This window comes from Plectropomus leopardus, chromosome 13 (genome assembly GCF_008729295.1).
Source record: "Plectropomus leopardus isolate mb chromosome 13, YSFRI_Pleo_2.0, whole genome shotgun sequence".
Taxonomy (NCBI): domain Eukaryota; kingdom Metazoa; phylum Chordata; class Actinopteri; order Perciformes; family Serranidae; genus Plectropomus; species Plectropomus leopardus.
In genome coordinates, this window is record NC_056475.1 from 18,919,256 (window position 1) to 18,940,274 (window position 21,019).

The 21,019-nt window shown below is 40.5% G+C and overlaps 1 protein-coding gene across 1 annotated transcript in view; it reads left to right on the forward strand.

Annotated features, from left to right (window-relative positions):
- Positions 1–12,817: 12,817 nt before the first annotated feature.
- Positions 12,818–21,019, forward strand: part of LOC121952349 (neurobeachin-like) — a 117,986-nt gene continuing 109,784 nt past the window's right edge. The window contains exon 1 of the mRNA XM_042498966.1: positions 12,818–13,413. Within this exon, the coding sequence (XP_042354900.1) occupies positions 13,102–13,413 (312 nt within the window). The 5' untranslated portion in view covers positions 12,818–13,101. The remainder of the gene's footprint in view (positions 13,414–21,019) is intronic.

Genomic DNA, 21,019 nt, shown 5'->3' on the forward strand with positions numbered 1-21,019 from the left:
CTGTGCCAGCAGATAGAACATCATAGCTTTTCAGGGTCTTCCTATCATATTGATAAGCTGAAATGTGAACTTTACACACACCATCCTACGAAAGCAATAGCAGACTAAAGCTTGCTCTGCCTTGGCTGTGTTTTTTGTGTTTCGGCTGTAGGCGTTGCTATGGTGTTGCTATGATACAGTATCTCTACAATGCCACCACAATCCTGCGTGGATGCTGTGTGCTGGTGTGTGTGTTTGTGTAAATATGTGTGTATGAGAGGAAAAAAAGAGTGTGAGTGAGTGAGTGAGTGAGTGACTTTGACGTGAGCCCTTGGCTGTGTGGGGAGAGGCTCCAAACCTAGCTGAGTAGCTGAGACCTGAGTGATTTATGCTTGGTTTATTCAGTGACAGAAAACAGATCCATTGTTTCTAAATGAGAGAATAAAAAAATCTAAGAATTCAACAAAAACATTGTCTTCTGTGGTAATGTTCTCCAGCCTCTGACTAAAACAGTAAATACATATATATCACTCATTGTATTCTCCTTGTTATGTGCTCGTGTCTCCATTGAGTGGTGCTGTTACCCTGCTGAAATCTGAAGGTCATGAATGAATCTGGAAAGTGTGTCATGCAAAATGTTAACTTGAGTGTGTGAACAGTCATCAGTGGGATCTCTTCATGAAGATTTTCACTGTTTTCCAGCTATGTCCTTTCAACGGATGGATGCAGAAAACTAAACCGCCATAGCTCGGATCAATATTCAATCACATTTTCCTACTTAGCCGTGTTAGATGTGTATCTCTCAGAGGGCAATGAAGGTGTTTCAATACAGATGCTGCTCTCCCTGTAAGCCAGGGTGTCTGCCAGATTTTCTAACAACACAGAGATGAATGAAACACTGCTTTGACTTCTACCTCATTTAACATGTCACTGATTTTATCTAGAAAGTAGGGCACACTGTTACAGCCCCTGAATATCAATGATCCCCGCACAGTGGATGTACCACTACTCCATGGTGTCTGACAAATGAGGAACATCATGTTTCAAATGAAAAAAAAAAAAAGATATCTGATGAGGTGAATCAAGCATTGATTTTTACCAAGCTGAACCCACTTTTCTGAGCAAATATCAAAATTGTGAAGACATGCACTGTGCAAAAAAAGGACTATTTTATATGAAGGTGCTGACGGACTAAATGTAGAGGGATTTACAAGATCATCAATGTTTTGTTTTTTTTCCACACGGGGTGACCCTGTAAAAGGTTTTTAAGGGCGACCCCTTCTGGACGAATCAGGAAGTGCATGTCCAGCCCATTTACTTGTAAATCTGTCAACCTGCTAAGGATTTAGTGACAGTTTTCTTTCGACAAAGGGAAATATATTTCGACACACACTTTTCTCTTAGTGTCCCAGGAGTATAATAATTATGGTGATTGGATTCTGAGCCCCAGTACTGTCTAAAACATTGTTAGTAAAATATGAAAAAAATGATGATGGTTGATTTAGTAAGTTTTGTCTTACTTCGATCTGGGGGATAACCATGCTCTTAAATTTTGAGCTGAAATTCCTATAATGTGAAAGCTTTAAAGGGGTGTAAACAGAGTAGTAGGCCTCGTTGCTATCATTGAGTCAGTTAGTGAGCCGTGGGCCACAAGTTAAGCTCCTTTTTAGTCTGTATTTGTACATTTTTTTGACAAATTAGCACCGTTAAAAGTATGCCGAATTAGCTATTAGTAACTTCTGTTTGGGAAGTACCCGTGTATGTACAGACAACTATCACTGGAGTACTTTTACGTTGAAGAAAACTTAAAAACGCGATGATTCTCAGGCATGTTTTGGAGTTACACAGATCGTCTTTTTTCAATCATTTCAAAGTGGATTTATGGAGGTTTATTCGCAATGGACATCGGGGTCATCGGAAATGGTAAGTAAAACTGAATTTGAAAATATAAAGTATCTGATGTCTTTGTGAAGAGAACTGACTGATTTAGGATCCAGAGAAAGACTGCAAAACTAAAACACTGCTCAGAGACAAACATGGCAGCAAGATAAAACTAATTGACTGTTATTGTGTAACATGGGACAAAACACAGAGCCAAATTTATTTAAGACTGAGTTATCTTGTAGGCATGATAGCGGTGGCAGATTGGATAGATATCTTTTGAAGATACAATTTATTTAACAAAAATGAGAATCTGCATACAACCCCTAAAAATACAATGTAGTTAAGGCCAAATATCCATTGCTCACAATGTGCATTTATCAAACATGTTTTTAAAAATGTTGGCAAATTAAATATCACAAATTGTGCCCTTGAAGATCAGCAACAAAAAAATAGGCTGTGTGCTTTCAAATATAAAGCAATTTGTTTATCACCAATATTTCTTTAGTAATTTATTTAAAAGTCAAACAAAATCATTACATTAGTAAAAATGTTTCATTTGAAGTTTCTGTAGTATTTACATTAAATGAAACTGTGAAAGATTATAGTAATTTGCTAGTAAATACTTTGGTCACCTCAAGGAACTCAGTGTACACAAAAAGTATATACCTACTAAACATTTTTTTAGATACAACAACATAAGTGGTTTCAATTTAAGGTATAGTGTATAGAATTAAGGTGGATATAAGGGCATAAATGGAATTTAATATTCTTCATAGTTTGTTTGTTTTGTTTGTTTTTTAAAATATTACCTGAAACCAAGAATAATTATGTTTCCAATACCTTAGAATAGCTGCTTATCTACATAAAGAGTGGCTCCTCTTCCGCAGAGTCCACCATGTTGTTTCTACAGTAGCCCAGAATGGACAAAACAAACAGAGGCTCTAGATGGGGCCTTTCGCATTGTCTTTTTAGCGTTTTTGTGTTGGCTGCTGTAGTTCTCGCGCATTGCTGGCCCACGGGAGAAGTTGGTTGCAATCTACAACCTCACCACTAGATGTCTTGTGTAAATACTTCACACTAAACCTTTAATGGTACTTTAGTATTTGATTTTTGAATGCAGAAAAAAAGCCCAGAGCATATGCATCATAGAATTCTTTGAGAAAATATACTTGAGTATTCTTTTTATACATTTGAATTATAACAAAATAATTCAATTTTTGTCTTTCTTTCCTTTCATTTTTTTATGTTCTCTCCTCCATCACAGAAAATGATTGTAGGAGTGATGGCTAATCTTAACCCGGCCCCGCTTATGTAACGCTCTAATTAACAGACCAAAATAGCAGGATTTGAAAAAAAATCTTTTATCTCCAATCGTTAAAGAGTGCAGCATGATTCACACTTCGCAAAGAACTAAGTTAAATTTTGTAGTGATGAACTTTGGATGTTGTTTAATGTTGTTGCTCTTTATCTGCACCACATTCACAGTATAAAGCCGAGCAGGGAAAGAGCGAGAGAGAGACCGGGGGAAACAGATGTATCTCCTCTGAGACTGGCTAATCCACTGTCTTCTTCCAGACAACCATGATAAGGTCATTAATGAATAAATTATCCAATGAATGAATTATTGATGAGACCATGTTGGTAGTTGTGTATCCTTGAGTGTATGCTCTGGTATTGGTATACTACAACAAAAAGTTTGCACAATTAATGACAAAAATTAGCAAAGCATGTGTTAAACATTTCAAAAGAAAAAAGAGTGGCTTCATTTAAGTACATAAGGTTGAAAGCTGGAGCTTGTTAGTCTTTAAATCTGTTTTCAGGCAAATGTAAATTCATCACTGCTGTACAGACTGGATTAGATAAAACACGCAAACCAAATTTTGTGCCACAATAGGCACAAATATACGTGCAGACATTGTTTGCGCTATATATCTTATGTACCTTAGGTTACCAAGGTCCCTGAGCACATTTGTTACTTTCATGGCAAACAGGTTGAGCATGACCATGAAAAATGCATTGTAGATGTGTCAGACTGTAGAGTTCAGTATTGCTGCTGTTTTAAACCAGAAGCATAGTGAATGCCAGTAAAGTCTTTTTTCAAGCTCTATAGGTTTAGCACTGTTGGCATCCTTTGTATTCACCAGTATGGAAATCTTCAGAGCAAGAGAAGCTAGACAGATGAATCAAGATTAAGGGTTATCTTAACACAATGTGCACGAGGGCACACTCAGGAGAGTACTGCTCATGTAAATGATTTTGGTTGCAGTTTGGCTAAACTCGTGAGCGCGTACTGTACTGCAGTAATAGCCTGGCTGCAGTGCATAACATTCCTGCTTTGTTACAGCACTTGATGGAGCTCTTTTTCACAGCAGAAAGGGCAGATTCATTCTTGCTATGCCACTAATAGTACAAGTGCAACTAATAACGTCACTGATGGCTCCAGTCCTCTCAGGTGTACCATATCAGTAAGCATGCACAATGCGAGGACCCTGGAACAAGAGTAGCTAATAGAAATTCAGACATAGTTCGTGTTACATCTGTTTCTGACAAGTCAATATGCCATGAGATAGATGTGTCGTGTGTTATAACAAATTTGGAAGTGCTCCTCAGGCTCATTGGCCTCAGAGTCTCACCTGCAAACACTTTCACTTGTTAGTAGGAGCACTCAAGAACAGAGTTTGTGCCTCTCGTGTATCACTATTATTCAAGTCACAGAGCTAAGCAACCGATATTCTGAAAAATAATTGGCCTGCAATCTTTGACAAACCCAGAAGGTCGTTTGACAACACTTACTGCTGTTCTGAAGGAAGGTATTTGCAGAACCCTAAAAGACTCCTCTAACCCTCTGGATGAAATAGTCAGTTTATCGAACACAAAAAAAAAAAAATTAATTCAGGTTACCAGAAAGGACATATGTCCTTGCTCTTAAAAAAAAAAAAAGGCTTAATTTGGTTCAAGTGCTGTTAAATGACACTTAGTATTCTCACAGTTGGCAAGGTAATCATTTTTCAGAAAATTTGATTCTTAGCTCTGTAAGCAGCCCATTTGCCAGAATAAAATGTCAGCATTATATGTTTCTGAAAACCATGGATATGTTAGATTTCTGTGTTTCATACATATCATAGTAACAACGTCCAAACCAGATATTTTACCAAAACATGTTTTCCTAACCCTAACCAAGTGTTTTTTGTTCCACAACCCAATCACACGTTAACCACAACATACATTTACCAACAACATAAAACTGAAAATTCAGAGGTTAAGGTTCAACACATCTGTTACATGCACAAATGAAATGCATAAATTTAACATCCATGGCGTGCAGAAATGTACAATGTCAACATTTATTCTAGCAATTTTTTGACTCATGTACATTATTGGTAATACATGAGAAGCACAAACTGGTGCCAGAGCAGGGTGTGTTACGGTTTCAGTTAGTATAGATAGCTAGATATCAGTGGCAACTCTGAGGTATTTCCAGTCGTAGAAAAATGTAGATATTTCAATAAAGTACACATTGTTCTGTTTTGTACATTAAAAACCCAGCTGTGACAGCAGGGCTGGTACTGTTTTCACCTTGTGAGTCCATGTGTGTGTCATCATATGTGGGGGTCAGTGGCTCCTTCCCTACTTCCTACCCCACTACTTCTGTCACCCTTGCTTGGAACAAACCATAGATAAATAACGATACCGAGAGTACCAGAATACCAAGATCAGTACCAATTCAGTCCAATAGAATTGCTCACCTGGCACATACGCCCAAAAAGTTTTTGGCAACTGGATTCACTTCATGGCTTTAAATAGAGAACATGTTTTTTTTCCACGTTTGTCTAAACTCACTTTGATTTTAAGGCCATCACATAGTAAATTCTGGTTGTGTTGTGCATCTGGTTATGCAGTAATTCAACTTGACAGATTTGATATCTTTGGAAATCTTGAGATCTCGCGTGGAATTTTTAAAAAGGTTCTGAGGGTTTGAACAATGCTTGGCTGCATAATAATGGACTCACCAGGGGGTTGAGCGTCCATGGGGTTGAAGAGATTGAGCCATACTGGATCACTGTCACATTAACTGACAACAAACGTTCACATGCTGCTAATAAGCAGACGTGTTTGTACATTGTTCATTGTTCTCTCTGGCGTGCACATTTCCAGAGCTGGCCTTGCAAACCCCGATAGCCGTCAGGGCCAAATACTGTACGTAAGCTTTTCCATCAGACTGAATTGTCTGTTTCATCTCAGCTGGGTTATTCATGGCCGTTACCACAGTTCAGAAGCCCCGCGTTCCAGCCCAGGCAAAGAGCAGAAACCTTGATCCCACATCACGACCCCTGTCAAAGAACCGACTCCTTCATTCTTGGTGACAGCTTTCCAGACCAAAGGGAGAGCTACCACAAACCGACGCCTCTCACCATTTAGATAAGGAAAATTAGAAATGTGACATAGCTTACACAGAAGAATATGTTTCAAAAATATTTTGTCTTGAGAACATTTTCTTCCTGTCCATCCTTCATCTCCAAAATGGCAATTTTCCCGTGACTAAGACAAATGAGACTTGTTCAAACCTTCGTCACTGCACACGTCTGAGTTCATCCAGAGGGGGTTGTGAAAGGGATTCATAAGAGCAAAGATGGTCTAATCTTCTTAGCCCATAAGGATTGTGTAATCCTTAAAACATGACAATGACCAATATTGAGGTTATGAGATTTTAGCAGGATAACATTTTTCCTCCTCATGTGCTCTTTCCGTCAGACTGATACATAGGCACTCTTTTCTAATCTTTAAAACGTTAATACGCTACTTTGTGGCGTCCTTTGAGGATTGTCCTCTGCAATTCCACCAGTGTTAGAGCGAAGGAGAGTGAATGCAAGAGGGAATATGACCTGCTTGTTGAAAGTATTTAGTCCCAAGATTGCAGAAGCCTCCAAGTTAAGGAACCAATAAAAGATCTTGTGTAATGCCCTCAGAGTGTCGACTTTAAAGTCTTTCAGTCTGTTACCGGGTCTCATTTTTAGCAAACAAGAGAGTAGGGAGAGATTCTGACCCCCATTTTTCATACAAATCCTGCTTCAGTAGTTTTTAGGAATGTAGTTTTATTGATTTCTTCACTGAATTGCTTTATTCTCCCTTACTTGAAAGACACAGTGAGTAAGATTTAGGAGGATTTAGTGGCATCTGCTGCAACCAGTGGAAACTTCTACCAGTTAGAATTACTTCAGCGTTCATTGTGCCAGGAGATTTTTTACCAGGAGCTGAAACACTGCAAAAGTTTCTTTTATTTAAATCGATAAAAAACACTGGGTAAAGGATTCAGAGCAGGCATGCATTAGCTGTGGGTGAAAGGACTGAATATAAATTGAGAGACAGATAACACTGTTTTTGCCAATTTCACTTATTGTGTTATTGGTTTTGCAGGCTGCACAGCGTTCTGTAAGATACCAGTTAAAGGTGCATTCATAAGTTAATTTGTAATAATTTTTGAGCAATTGATCAATCAACATTTTTATTTGCATTCCTTTTTCCGGTTAGTGATCTTTTAATTCTATCCTGACAAACACTTTGTAAAGTTTGTTTGTAAGTGAGTACTACACTGTAAAATCAGACAAGTTGATTTTATTATTTTTTTTAAATCCAGTTAATGTATGTTTACTTTATATCTTATTTTTAAGTTTACTTGAAATTTAGCTATATTTACCTAATATTGAGAAGTTGTTTCTTATTAAAAAAGACAATTTTAATTAGATCATTTTAGTCTGTCATTTTTGTATATTCTTAAACATGTTAACATAACAGAACTCACAGATCTCCTAACTTCTTTGGCTAAAACCTCCTTGTGATGATCAAATTAAGACAGATAAACTTGGTTTACTGAAGTTCCTAACACTTAGAATAAAAAAAACCCATTTCATTTGTCATTTTTATATCGCAACAACTTCTCAAAATTAAGTAACAGCTACATTTTGAGTAAACTTTAAAATTTGTATAAAATGTATTAACAAGTGGCTTCAGTTTGATGCTACAATGTCCTGCATGCTTAACTGTGCCTGGATGGTTTTCTTTTAATAATTTTGATGCCGTGGTCTTATCTGAATCTAGTTGGTCCAGCCGGTGTCGCTCATACACACTTAGACACCAACAGTATTCCCTGGTGGCTGCACCGGCCATGGCTGCTGGTTCACTACCTGTATGCGTACATAAGCCTGTTTCACACTCCATGTGTTTTTCCAGCAGGACACATCTGCTGGGTAGGATTCCCATTAACAAAGCGACTATAGAGGCTTCGCGTGTGTGTGTGTGTGTGTGTGTGTGCGTGTGTGTGTGTGTGTGTGTGTATTTTCATATAGGCAGTGATGCCAGTCTTTTTGATGTCTCGCTCACATATTTCTTGAGGTGCTGACGTTGACAGGGGTGAAAGGTGGGGGTGATACGGGGATGACGATTAGCTGTGTGAGTGTGTTTTACATTTGATGCTGGTGCACATGTAAGATCATTAGAGAATCCCACAGATGAGCAGAGGCCATCTTGTTTTGTTTTTTTTCTTCCCCTCAACCTAATCTTCAGCACAAAGGAAATGAAGGAGACAGTCACACACACACACTTTCTGTCAAATGCACACTTGCACACAACGCTCGCATCTGTTGCACACTTCCCTCACACTCAGAGAAGCAATTTCTCAAGCTAACACATGCTATCTTGCTCTCGGGTGCGTGCACTCTTGGGTTCACACACACACACACACACACACACACACACACAGGCACACACACGCACACACACGTACACACACAACCACAATGACAGGCTTTCTGTCGCACACTCCTCTTTGTTTTCAGACAAAGGCTTGCTTCTACAGCTTTGTCATGATTCCACAAAAGACTTCTTTAGGAGAAAGAGAGGTCTTAACTGGGATCGAGTCGGTGATTGGGTGAAGCACTAACATTGTTCCTCCCTCTCTCTCTCTCTCTCTCTCTCTCTCTCTCTCTCTCTCTCTTCTCCATCTCATCTCTCTCTTTCCCCTCCCTCACCTCCAGTAGAGGTGCAGTACTTGTGGGCAGGCAGTCATTTTCCTCTCTGTTCCCTTGTACCTTTGTAGAGATGTGTGGAGGTAGTGCCAGTGTCTTGTGTGGGCTGATGATCAGAGTGCTGGAGCTTCAGAGGGGACTGGGACTCAGTGAGGATCAGGCAGAGAGAAAGCAGTGGAGGTGACATTTGTCAGAAAGGGTTTGATCAGTACGTACTGGTGAAAATGCAGTTTGTTTCTTAGCAATTTTTTTTTCCAGCACAGTGGTTGCAGTTATATTTGGTTTGACAAGTGTCTACCTTCAGCTGTTATCTAAATGACTGATAATTCAGTCAAGGCCTGGACCAAAATGACACCACAGTTATTATTATTAGTTTTTACTATTAGTTAAAATAACAGGCTAAAGGTCCAGAGGTTTGAATTGAAGATGAAACTCTGCTTCTCAATATCTGTCTCTGCTTTTAGGGACAATAGAGAAGCAGAGTTGTTGATGACCTCATACAGTGATGGGAACATAGGTAATAACTTCCTGTTTGCACAGACGGATGTGAGTCATCATCAAGATGGCTGTGCGATGGTGTGCGTCCATGTGCGCTCCTGTGTGTCTGTCCATGTTTGTGTGCATGTGTGTGTGTTAGAGTGATAGAGATGGAAAGATCACAGAGCTCACAGAGTCCACACATCACAACATCTCACTGTCTGTTTAGATACAGTACATCAATTAAGCTGTTGTTTTTATCACTTTAGTGACCAGATCAGATTTTACTCAGAAGAATCAGACACTAATGATAATTAGTTTGAAGCAAATGCTTCTTTTCTTCCGTAAACTTTGTCCATTAATAAAGCATTTTTCTCTGATTATGATTGTTTTACAAACAAAGACAGTGAAGTGTAGACAGAACAACCGTGCGCTGCGATATCGGTATAGTGGTTGTAAACCAGATGATAATTTGTCAAAATTTCTTTTCACTTATATTTATACTTGAAAATGAATTTCCACTCTCCCAAAAGGCACAGTTTTATTCTGACATCACTCTATTTATTTAAAGGGATATATTGGCAGAAATTGAATATCATCAGCACATTGTCTTTAGTGGATATCCTGGATCACCTGAATATAAGAAGCACTGTATTTTCATTACCTTACAGTGAGCTATTATATCTACATAGGGAGCAGGTCCTCATTCACAGAAATCAACATGTCCCACCACCACATTTCTACAGTAGCTGAGAGGAGACAAACCAAAGACTGGCTCTAGATAGGGTCGTGGTGTCACGTCAGCCCGTGTAGTTAGCAGCCCCTCCGCAACATGAGCATCGGGAAAACACTGATTTAGATTCACAATTAAAACAGTGTGTAGCACACAGGCAGATATATTCATATACATTATTTTCATTAAATGTATAAAGCTGTGCATACACCTGATTCTGTTTTATAAATCCTGATTGTTGTGGTACTGGGTGCATGGGCACAAGCGCCATTCCACACCCACTTGTCATAAATGGATGTAAAAATGCCCTAAAACATACGTTTGCATATAGATACTTGTGTCCTTCCATCACTCATTAGACATGTCCATAAAATGCAGCAAAGTAAGCACTGTATCAGCAACTGTGTCGCATTGGCAAGGTTCTCCAACAGTACCAGGACAGCTGTAATTATGCAGGGCTGTGGCAATTTTAAGTGTCCGTACCACGAATAAATCGGATTTCTGCAAACCGTCATCACGGTAAAATGAGAGTCAGATGATGAGAGAGAGGGCAGTTTAATGAGTGATACAGTGTGGGTGATTGTGATAAAATTACTCAGGTAATAGTATACATTGATGCATAGTACAGTATTAAAATAGCTACTTACCTTACTATAGTTTTGCTTATTATCCTGTATTTTCATTTTTATATTTATTTTTATTCATTTTACCTATTCATGTTTTATTTATTTTTATTTGTGATTTTATTGCTTGTATTGCTTTTGTTGTTTTGGTCTATTTGTTTGAATTTTATACTGACATTTTAAGTCCTGCATCTTGCATTATTTGTCCTCTTGTTTTAATTTTATTCTAACTCTACCCTAGTTTTGTCTCGCTCGGTCTTAGTAGGACTATTTGACTTTCTGTTATTGTTTTCTGTATATCCCATTCCTGCTTTTGTTTTGTTTGTCAAAGCACTTTGTTAACCCTTTTTTTAAAGGTGCTAAATTAACTGTTATTATTATTATTATTATTACATTTATAAAGACCAGTTTGTGACCCAACTGGCTTTGGCCAAGGTAGTTTGTGGGCAATAAAGCCCATTTCATTATTAGAAACACTTGCCATAGGGTGTAAAAGTCATGTTTATGTCATCTAAGCTGCCACTCTGTAAAGGTTATTATATCATAATATGTCACTTAGACATGGAGGGTTACAAAATTCATGATTAGACCTTGCTACCTCAGGTGGTACCAATAAGTGATTTTTTGGAGTCTGGGCCCAAGGACCAGAGGGAACAAATCAAATGGTGCAAATACAAGTGATAAAAGTGCAAATCCTGTTTCATGCCATACAAAGAAATACAGCATAGTTTTATGTAAATACAGTCCACATTAGGCCTGCAAGAAAGAGGATTGTGCTTTGTAAAACAGAAGGCATGTGGAGGGTGAAGATGGTAGGTAAGAAGGTGTGTGCAAAAAGTAAAAATAATTTCGGGGAATGAGGAAAGAGGTGAGGACATTGGAAAAAGAGAAGGAGAGGCAGAAAATGATATAAGAATAGATGAGAGTCAGGAGAGCAGTCCTGTGGTGTTTAATGAGGAAACAAAGGTACCAGAGTTAAACTAGGGACAGCAATAAGTGGGACAGATGGATGGCTTCTGAATATATAAACAGCCTCCGTCTGGAAGCCAGACTCCCTAAACTGCTTGAACTCAATCTGAGTTGCCCCTGAACTGCACCCACAATATGCCCACCAGTAGCCTATTTATTACTGATTTGTATTTTTTTTGCCTACCACTCAGCTCTAAGGTTCGTAACTGCGATTCTTACATCTTTGTCAAAAAGTCAGCTGGCCACATTCAGCTGTGAGGCGAGACAAGCATTGTTTTTTATTCATCCATAAAACTTTGAAACAGATGCTCCCACCCTATATTTCATCCCTTTTAACTCTGAACTTGGTACTTAGTCGCAGAAAAGCTTGTTGCTCCAAATTCCCTTAATCAGAACTGAACTGAGAAAAAGTCATTCTCTTACAGTGCACCTTGAATATGAAATAATCTACAAAAGAACTTAAACTTGAACAGTCTTCTACCATTATGGCTGTTTAAAGCCCTTATTTCACATCTTGTTTTATTTGAGTGTAAATGTTTTTAATTATACTTCTACACCATAACATGTTTAAAGAGTCCCCTCAGAGATGACATCTTCCAGGCCATCCTGGAAGCTAATGTCAACCGGTTTTCTGGATTTTGCCACAAATAAGCTCTGTGTTAAACAAAAGTTTATTTTTAGTTGTTATACATTGCTGTTATTGTTTGTTGTTTTGGATGATTTTATTTCTATCTAAACTTTAAATGTCTTTGTTCATGCTCGGCATCCTTTAAAGTGAGGTCTCTGTCAATTGATTTCCTGAGATTTTTTAAATTTTTATACCTTTTTTGTTTTTGTTAACTTTTAATTCAACATTTTTCTTTAGAGACATTAAATACTCAAAACACACTTAATAAAAACAATATAATCAAACGAAAAAAAACCAAAAACAAAACAAAACAAAACAGCTGTTTAGGTGATGCTGTGTTGTGTATGAACCATACACTGTATATGAACCCATGCATGGATGGCTCCATGTTATTCTGCTCCAGCACCCTACCAGAACGTTCCCGAGTGCGCATGCGTGGCTAGCGCGCGCTGCCGCAGACAGGGGGCGTCAACATGGCGTACTCTCCTCGACGACCGCACTGACTGCAACCTGCCAATGAGAGAGAGAGACACAGACACAGAGAGAGGAGAGAGAAAGGAGCGTAGGCTACCATTCTGTTAAACCTCCATCCCTCTTTTTCCAGCCCTATGAGTCCCTACACATTTTCAGGAGGATAGGGTGAACTCCGAGGGTTTTTGAAACGCCGCTCTCCCTTGTTTTTCCTGCGCAGTGGATGTTTTTTGTGCAGCAGCAGACGCTCGAGCTTGTAGAGCAGGTGTGAGAGACAGCGGCGACCGCTCCTCTCCTCCCTGTTTCCAAGGGGAAATGTCGAGCGAGAAGCCGGTTTCAGCACCACCGGGCTCTGCTTCTTCGCTCACGGACACAGACTCCCATCCTCCGCCGGGCTCCTCCGTGCAGCAGCAGCCGCAGCAGCAGCAGGTCGCCGCGGGCGCTGGCTCCGGCTCCGCCACCGGGGAAAGGATGGTGTCTGCAGCCGGCTCTATGGTCCTCCCGGCCGGGGTGATCAACCCCGCTGTCCCGATCAGGAATATCCAGATGAAATTCGCCGTGTTGGTGGGCCTGATCCAGGTCGGGGAGGTTAGCAACAGGGACATCGTGGAGACGGTGCTGAACCTGGTGAGTGGATCAAACTGTAGAAAACACAGAAAGGCAGCCATAGAGAATCACTGTGTCCTAACCCGCTATGTTTTATTTACGATGCTTCACTCCCATGGTTGTGTGGCTTTCAGAGGATGATGTCATTTGTTTGTTCGGGGGATGGATGTGGGCTTTTTCTATTTTCTGCAGATATAAAGGAGCATAGCCTACATGGGGCTGTTGTGTTGCAGGATAAATAGGCTGAAGCTTTATTATTGTAAAGCCTGAATGAAGCATGTGACCCCACCAAGGCATGGAGGGTAGTCAAATCACCAGCCATTGTTGACTAAATGACCCGTTTGCGGTGCAACAAGGAAAACACATTTGCAGTGAAACTAGTGGATAGAGGAAAGTGTATGCAGGCTATTCTCCTGACCCCGATATGTACCCTGAAGTGATGCATAGGCAGGTTGTAGCAAACGGCAAATGGTTACAATGTTGCGCACAACACCGAGACCCAAACGGAAATATTTGGTTTTCCTAAAAAGCGAAATTATGCAGGAATGCAAGTCAGTCGAGCACCAAACTAAATCAGTTCGACACCGACAAAGGCCGACTAGCATTATGCTATCCATCGACATATGTGTGTGTATGAGAATGGCTCAAAATTATGCATAGGCCTATTGTTGAAGGCAGGGCCCTGCATCCTGTGCGCAGAGGAGTGATGTATAGGTAGCTGTGAAACGGTCAGTGCTTTATATTGCTGTGCTTCCAAAGGCGATCATTTTATTTATGGATCAGATATATGTTGCCACCCCCTCTCTTCCATCTTCACCCCTCCATTAGAGGTTGTATCGGCGATGCTGGGCCTACCCTACACATGAGACGATTTAATCCAGCTGGGGCTTTTGACATGACTGGTGTTTCCCGTTACGAAACAGATGAGCAAAATGTACAGCAGACGTTGGTCTGGGAGACTAATGCGTTAGGAGGATATAGGACGTGTGTGTGTTGGATGCTGCTAGGCTGTTTTCCCTCCTCCATGCATCAGGCGATGGCGTGTACTGCATGATATTACATATCTGCCATGAAGAGGAGGGCTCTGATCATTATTTATTCTCTTTTGAGGAAGAAGTAGAATAATATAGGCATAATTTATAACCACATTTTAGTGCAGTGCTTTCTGGAGGTTAACTATTTCAGGGGTTTTCATGTAGCTGGTGGCCTATTTACTGAGTGGATGCTTGGAGCAGGACAGCCTACAGCTGGGCTAAACCATTTTCTTCTCAGTCAGACTGGTGAGCCGTCCGGATTCAGGTCGCCTCTCATCTCCCAATCGATTATTGGTACTACACGGAAGAGCAGGGGGGCTTTGCTGGCTCACTCCGACCTTGTCTCCTTCCCTTACAACCCCCCCACTGCCCCCCACCCCCTGGCTGCACAGGCTGATAACCATCCATCCTGTTCCACGGCCTCCTCCTTCACTCTGGAGGGGCTGAGAGGAGAGATGCTGCCTGCATAGACTGGCCTGGCAGGGCAGCGCCATGCATTTAAAAGCAGGTGGAGAGGAGGAGGAGGAGAGGGGGTTGAGGGAGGGTGGGGGAGGAGAAAAGAGAGAGTGGAGGAGGATGAGGTGGTAGGATGCTGCAGTGGCTATGTGCTCAGAAATCACCAGCTGATGCAGCGGAAGAGGAAAGGACTCTGGATTGGTCCACATCAGATCAGTGAAAGCTCATCAGAGCGTTCAACTGAAATGTGCCCCGTTTTACATAAATACCTGCGTTCAGGCACACACTTTATTTTGAGAATGCTGGTCCGATGCATTAACACACAAAGGCCCCGACACCCTGATAAATTAAAGCACTATGTGTTGTCCATACAAAGCTTTACTTGCTAAATCCTGAATTGAACAATCAGTTGTGGTTGCAAGGCTGCCAATAGCTAAGCCTGTTAGGGAATTCTGTTGCCCAGCTCCTTAATTAAAAGAGTTGAAACAAAGAGGTGTGGAGGCAGGAACCTCAGTGGTCATGCTGCTGGTACAATGAGTCCACTGTGACCCAAAAGCTGATCCATTATTCCAGTCAATGTGGGAGACCACAGCAGCCACATTCACCATCCACTGTGGCCGTATTGATCAGATCCCACTGCGGCTTGGGTGAACAGATGGCCTGTCCACTGGATCAGATATGCTCCCTCTTCTGTAGAGTAGGATGCTGGCCTTTTGGCGAGTGATGAACTGTACTGTCTGCAGAAAGAAAGAGAAGAAAAGGAGAGCGAAGACAATAATAATCAACTTGGGTTCTGGCTGTACTGATGCATTTGCGGTGGCAAAACACAGGGTGCAGCAACATAGGGCATGCTATAATTTGTAATAATACGTTATTTAAATAAAATCTACAAATGCAGTACATGCAGCGCACACATATGGAGACACTTACATTACGTGAGTGGGCTGCTGGTGGCGAGGTGCTCGGCTATTATCATCAAGGCATCACAGTTGTCAAGGCAACACTGCTCTTTGACTGCCTGCCTCCAGACGCTGAACCACCTGGTGTTGCTTTCCACTTCCGGACTCGCAGTACTCTGCCACAGCGTTTCTCTCTATCTCTCACGTTCTTTCTTTTGTCTGGTTGTCTCACCATCTCCTATTATGAGCTGATATTTTTTTGTCTTAACAGCAACAACAAACCACACAGCACTGAATAACTGAAAAAGTTGCTCACTAGTAGAGCAAAATTTGAGTGGGATCGTCTGTGAATGACCCTGGTTTGTGTACAGTTGGGTGTTTTAGATGGTGGGTCTTGATGAGCCACTTGATCAGTTTCAACGCTCCTCGCTTTAGGTTACACAAGTCTCTAGATGTCTAAAATATTCCCTAATTTTGTGTGCAAAGTATGTTGGACACATCACTTAAATCTCCCCTAGTTTTTTGCTTGGGTTGAGATTTGGGGGCCATAAAAGCTGGAGCATATGATTCACATTATTTTTATACTTATCAACCCATTCAGTGAAAGCATGTGTATTTGCAGTGTAGCTCCTTTCAGTTATTCATTTCCCACTTCATTGAAGTATATAGATGTGCATCGAGCCTTTTGGGTATTGTAGATGATAAATCTGAGGGGTCAGTGGATGAATAAAGAGAGACAAGGGAGCGGAAGAACACTTGTTTCTTCAGATGTTTTTTTTAATCTTTGCTCATTTAACTTAAAACTTACGGAGCAGTTCAGTATTTTTAGGCCCCTTGAGATTAGCTGGATGAAACAGGGCAACATAACCCCCTGTGGGTCAAGCTGGTCTTAACTAATAGGCATATTCAACTAGCGACGATGGGTTACAAGTTGGGCTGCAACTAACAATTATTATTGATTATTGATTAATCTGCTGATTGTTTTCTAAATTAATCGTTTAGTCTATAAAATGCCAGAAAGTAGCGAAAAATGTCCATAACAGTTTCTTAAAGGCCGAGGTAATGTCATATATAGTCAATTTAATGCAATGTAAAACAGAAACAGGAGGGAACAATCACAGTTGAGAGGCTAAAAACAGTATTTTTTTTTCCATTTTTTTGCATGCAAAAATACTGTAATTATTAATCATCAGAATAGTTGGCGATTATTTTTCTGTAGGTCGACGAAGCAATTAGTCCGCAACCGTTGCAAGGATTATTATTAAGACTTTCCACTGTCACCTCATTTGCAGCTGTGTGAAACTTTTCACTCTGTCCTCTAGTGCCATCTATTAGCTGTATCTATGCCATCATAAAGGTTGCATGGAAGTATTAGGGCACGGACGTTTGCAACATTTGAAACGGACGCATCTATTTTTGTATGTATGTATAAATGGGCTCTTAAGTGAAAATGCATGAGTTTGGTAAGTACTGGGCATTCGACTGGATAAATGAAACTTGGATTATACCACAAGCTGTGTGAGAGATTGTAAATGGATATTTTTGACATTTCTTGTGTGTGGTCAAAGGCAAGGTTGGACACCGCTGTAAATACTTGCCACTCTAGAGGACAGGATACTTTTTTGATGGACCCTTTTACTGATTGTGTCATCCCTTTGGAGGTCAGCGCTTTCTTTCCTATCTCTGCACTGGTATTTCTGTGGATTGAAACCTCATATTTCTAGTTAATGGTCAGCCACTTCTACCGCAGGCTGTGGTTATTTGCTTTGACATGTTGTGATGCTAGATATTGAAGGAAGCCAGGTGAGGAGGAATGTTTGTTGGCAGAGGGAAGAGGGTTGACGTGATCTATCTGAACTGTATCTTTATTTGAAGAATTCAGAGGTACATTTCAAATACATCTACAGGCAGTACTGTCAGTCTGGCCTAAGTATGGCACCAGCTGTGCTTATTTATAGACAGCTTTATCTAGTTGTAATGCCTTTTTTGGGATCAAAATGGAGTGTTTGTCTGGCAGAAAAAAAAGATTGGTGACACACTCTGGCACGCTCTTGATCTCCATGCCTGTTCTTGGCTTTTCATTCTCTCTTTCACCTTCCTTCTTGGTCGGATGAGATGTCTTCTGGCAGTGTCAATCCCCACCTGAGCCTTTTTAGTGGTCCCACTGAGTCTCTGTTAGCAAACGTCTCATTATTCTTGTCCACACACTCCACAATCACCAAGGTCACCTGATACTGAGTCCACAGCCAGCAGAGTCGGAGTCAGCACAACACACCGAGTCAGACACGATCACACAGACCCAAAAAATACACATACACTCACTGTTTGACATTCCGACACATAGGCATACAGCAGCAGGTTATACAAAAACCAAAAAAAAAGTCAGCAATAGAAAAAAAAGTGTTTCTATATTTTGTAAACACTGCTTGACTTCTTGTCTGGAGTGCAGTGACACTGGCATGCTCATTTATACCACACAGATTGGTAAAAGAATAGGTCACCCAATTTCAAACCTTATTACGTGACATGTTATTTGGCCCTAAGGGGTTCGAACTGCCAGCACAAAATTCAGTTTCGTTGTTTTCCTGAGTTTGCCCTGTGGCTGCACACTCAGGGCAGAGGCTAACTATTTCCCTGCAGCACTGTAATCTGCTTGCATGGCCATGCAGAGGAATAACAATGCGCCATCGTGTGCTCGCACAGCCGTGGCAGATGACTCTCATAACAAAAATCCCACTAATGGATTTAAATAGACTATTAAATAAAGGGTGGCCTTGCCCGGGCGTGTAGAAGATGAATTTTGATGGACTTTTGCATAAATACAATTAACATTTATTTGAAATTAGCAGTTTTCTGGTTAAAGGTTTTTCAGTTATGGAACATAGAGTACATGGTGGATTATACTATAGCTACAGCACACAACTATATTTACTATATACAGCATTACTATTTTATTATCATATGATATTTGGTGGTGGTTTTGCATTCAGGCTATGCTTTAGATAACAAGCTCTATGTCACACTAGCTCTGCAGTGTTACGAAGCTCACTGCCATTTTGCAAAGAGCATGTTGCTAGTTTCATCATCATGTGCTTTTTGTGCTTTTTCTTAACATGTTTTGAGTAATTCTTGTGTTTCTGTGAGTTTTTGCTTTAGTCTCTCTTTGTGTGGAAGCTGCCGAGCCCTCCTGCCTGGTTTCTGATCCAGGCAGTGTTGCCTTTTGCCGTGAAGTGACCCAAATGATTTTATATGTGGAATCTGATTCAATAGCACACTGATTCTCAACCTTTTTAGTATCAATGACCCCTAAATTGATACACATTAGGACACAGACCACCATTTGATAAGATTTGTGTCAGAGAGCTCCATCTGAAAAGACTTTGGTTGTTAGATATAAATAAGACCAGAATTCTGCATTTGTAAACTACAGCTGAGGAGATAACCATAGAGAAAGTGAAACCTATTATCAGAATAGTCACTGTTACGACTCTTACTCACATTGGACTCACATGTACAGTGAATTAAATAGTGAAGATTTATTCTTCATATTTCTGGGGACCCCCTGGAACTCACTCAAGGACCCCTGGGGTCCCCAGATGCTGGACTGGGAACCACTGTAGGGGATGTTGAAAAATAGTATAGAGGCCAATTGAGATCTCCAATGAGCTCAGCGGCGGTCTCATTTGATCATAAAATTTCATGTATTTATACAGTGTGCACATAAATAGCCTTTCCACAATCCTTTGTAATCTCTATTAAACAACAAACAAGGCTGCAACTAGCATTTATTTTAAGTATTGATTATTCTGCCAAATGTAGTATTGAGTCATTTCATGTTACAGTACACAACAATTTAGTCACATAGAAAAATGACTGACAAACATTTACGTGAACACATGGATGTCTTAATTATTATCATTAATTATTACTGTATTCTATAAAATGTCAGAAAATAGTCATTGTAAATAGTGTCCATCACAGTTTCCTAAAACCTGATGTTACAACTTCAAATGTTCAACCATCATGCCAGAATATTCTTACTGTCACAAGAAAAAAGAAAAGCTTGGGAATAGCTGTAACTTAGGATCATTTTTCTTCAGGCATTTTTACTCAAAAAAAACCAAAACAACCACTGAAACAGTTAAACGGTTATCAAAATAGTTGCAAACTATTATTCTGTCAATCACCTAATCAATAAATCAACCAGCTTGAAATGTAATATCACTGTGGTTATATTTAAACGGAGTACTGAATTAATTTCTGTGCAGCAGAAGTGCTTGTGTATCCTGTCTTCATGAAGGGAAAGGAACATTAGCCTCAGGCTAACACTGCAGCAAAGAGAAGCAAAGTGTTTGGAGAAAACCCTGAAATTTCAAGACAAAAAATGTCTCAGAAAGAGGATGCACATTTTGTCAGTCTTCAGCGAGTGTTTAGCAGGCCCCTGTTAGATGCTGTCGGGGGTTATTTTTGGGGAAGATTAGCTGCCGTAATGCTTCCGGGAAGCTTAGTCAGTTTGTGCCTGGGGGCCACAGCCAGCGAGCAACGTTAGCTAACAGTAACAACTGTGTTGGTGCTGACCCAAGGAACAAAATAACAAGACAAAATGTTTTTAAATGGGCTGTCTCTTTCAGTGCATGAACACACACACACACACACACACACACACACACACACACACACACTTTATGCCTGTTTCTCCCTCACACACATATACATAGAGGTGCTGTCAAAGAGGTGGAAGAGAAAGGGTGTGGCTCCCTCTGCAAGGTCATGAATGACTTTGGTATCTGTCACACAGCTGGGTTGTCCTGTCCTCTGCATGAGCCAGAAAGGTGGAAACAGATGCTATGGCAAGGATGCTCATCTTTACTGGACTAAGAGTGATAAAGGGAGAAAGATGGTAAACTTAAGGGAGAGAAATGAGAGAAGGAATCAGAAAGTTTCAGAGGTGGAAATTGGGAAGCCTGTGATTGTCCTTCAGGTGCTCTTTTCTTCTTGAACGTAACATAGGTCCGGCTATATGGTGTTCTGTGGGGGTCTGATGAGCTCCGGCCCCCCTGTGGAGCCTCATCACGCTGTGTGTATCACTGCACTCCTCTGCTCTGCTCCTGGTGATAGAGGAGTGAAATGCAGCAGGAATCTCAGTGGACCTGAGTAAACGGAGTGCTGCTTGCACACTTTTTTACATAAAGCACAAAGCCTGTTTGAAACACCCTGACATTCTGAGTTTTAATTGGC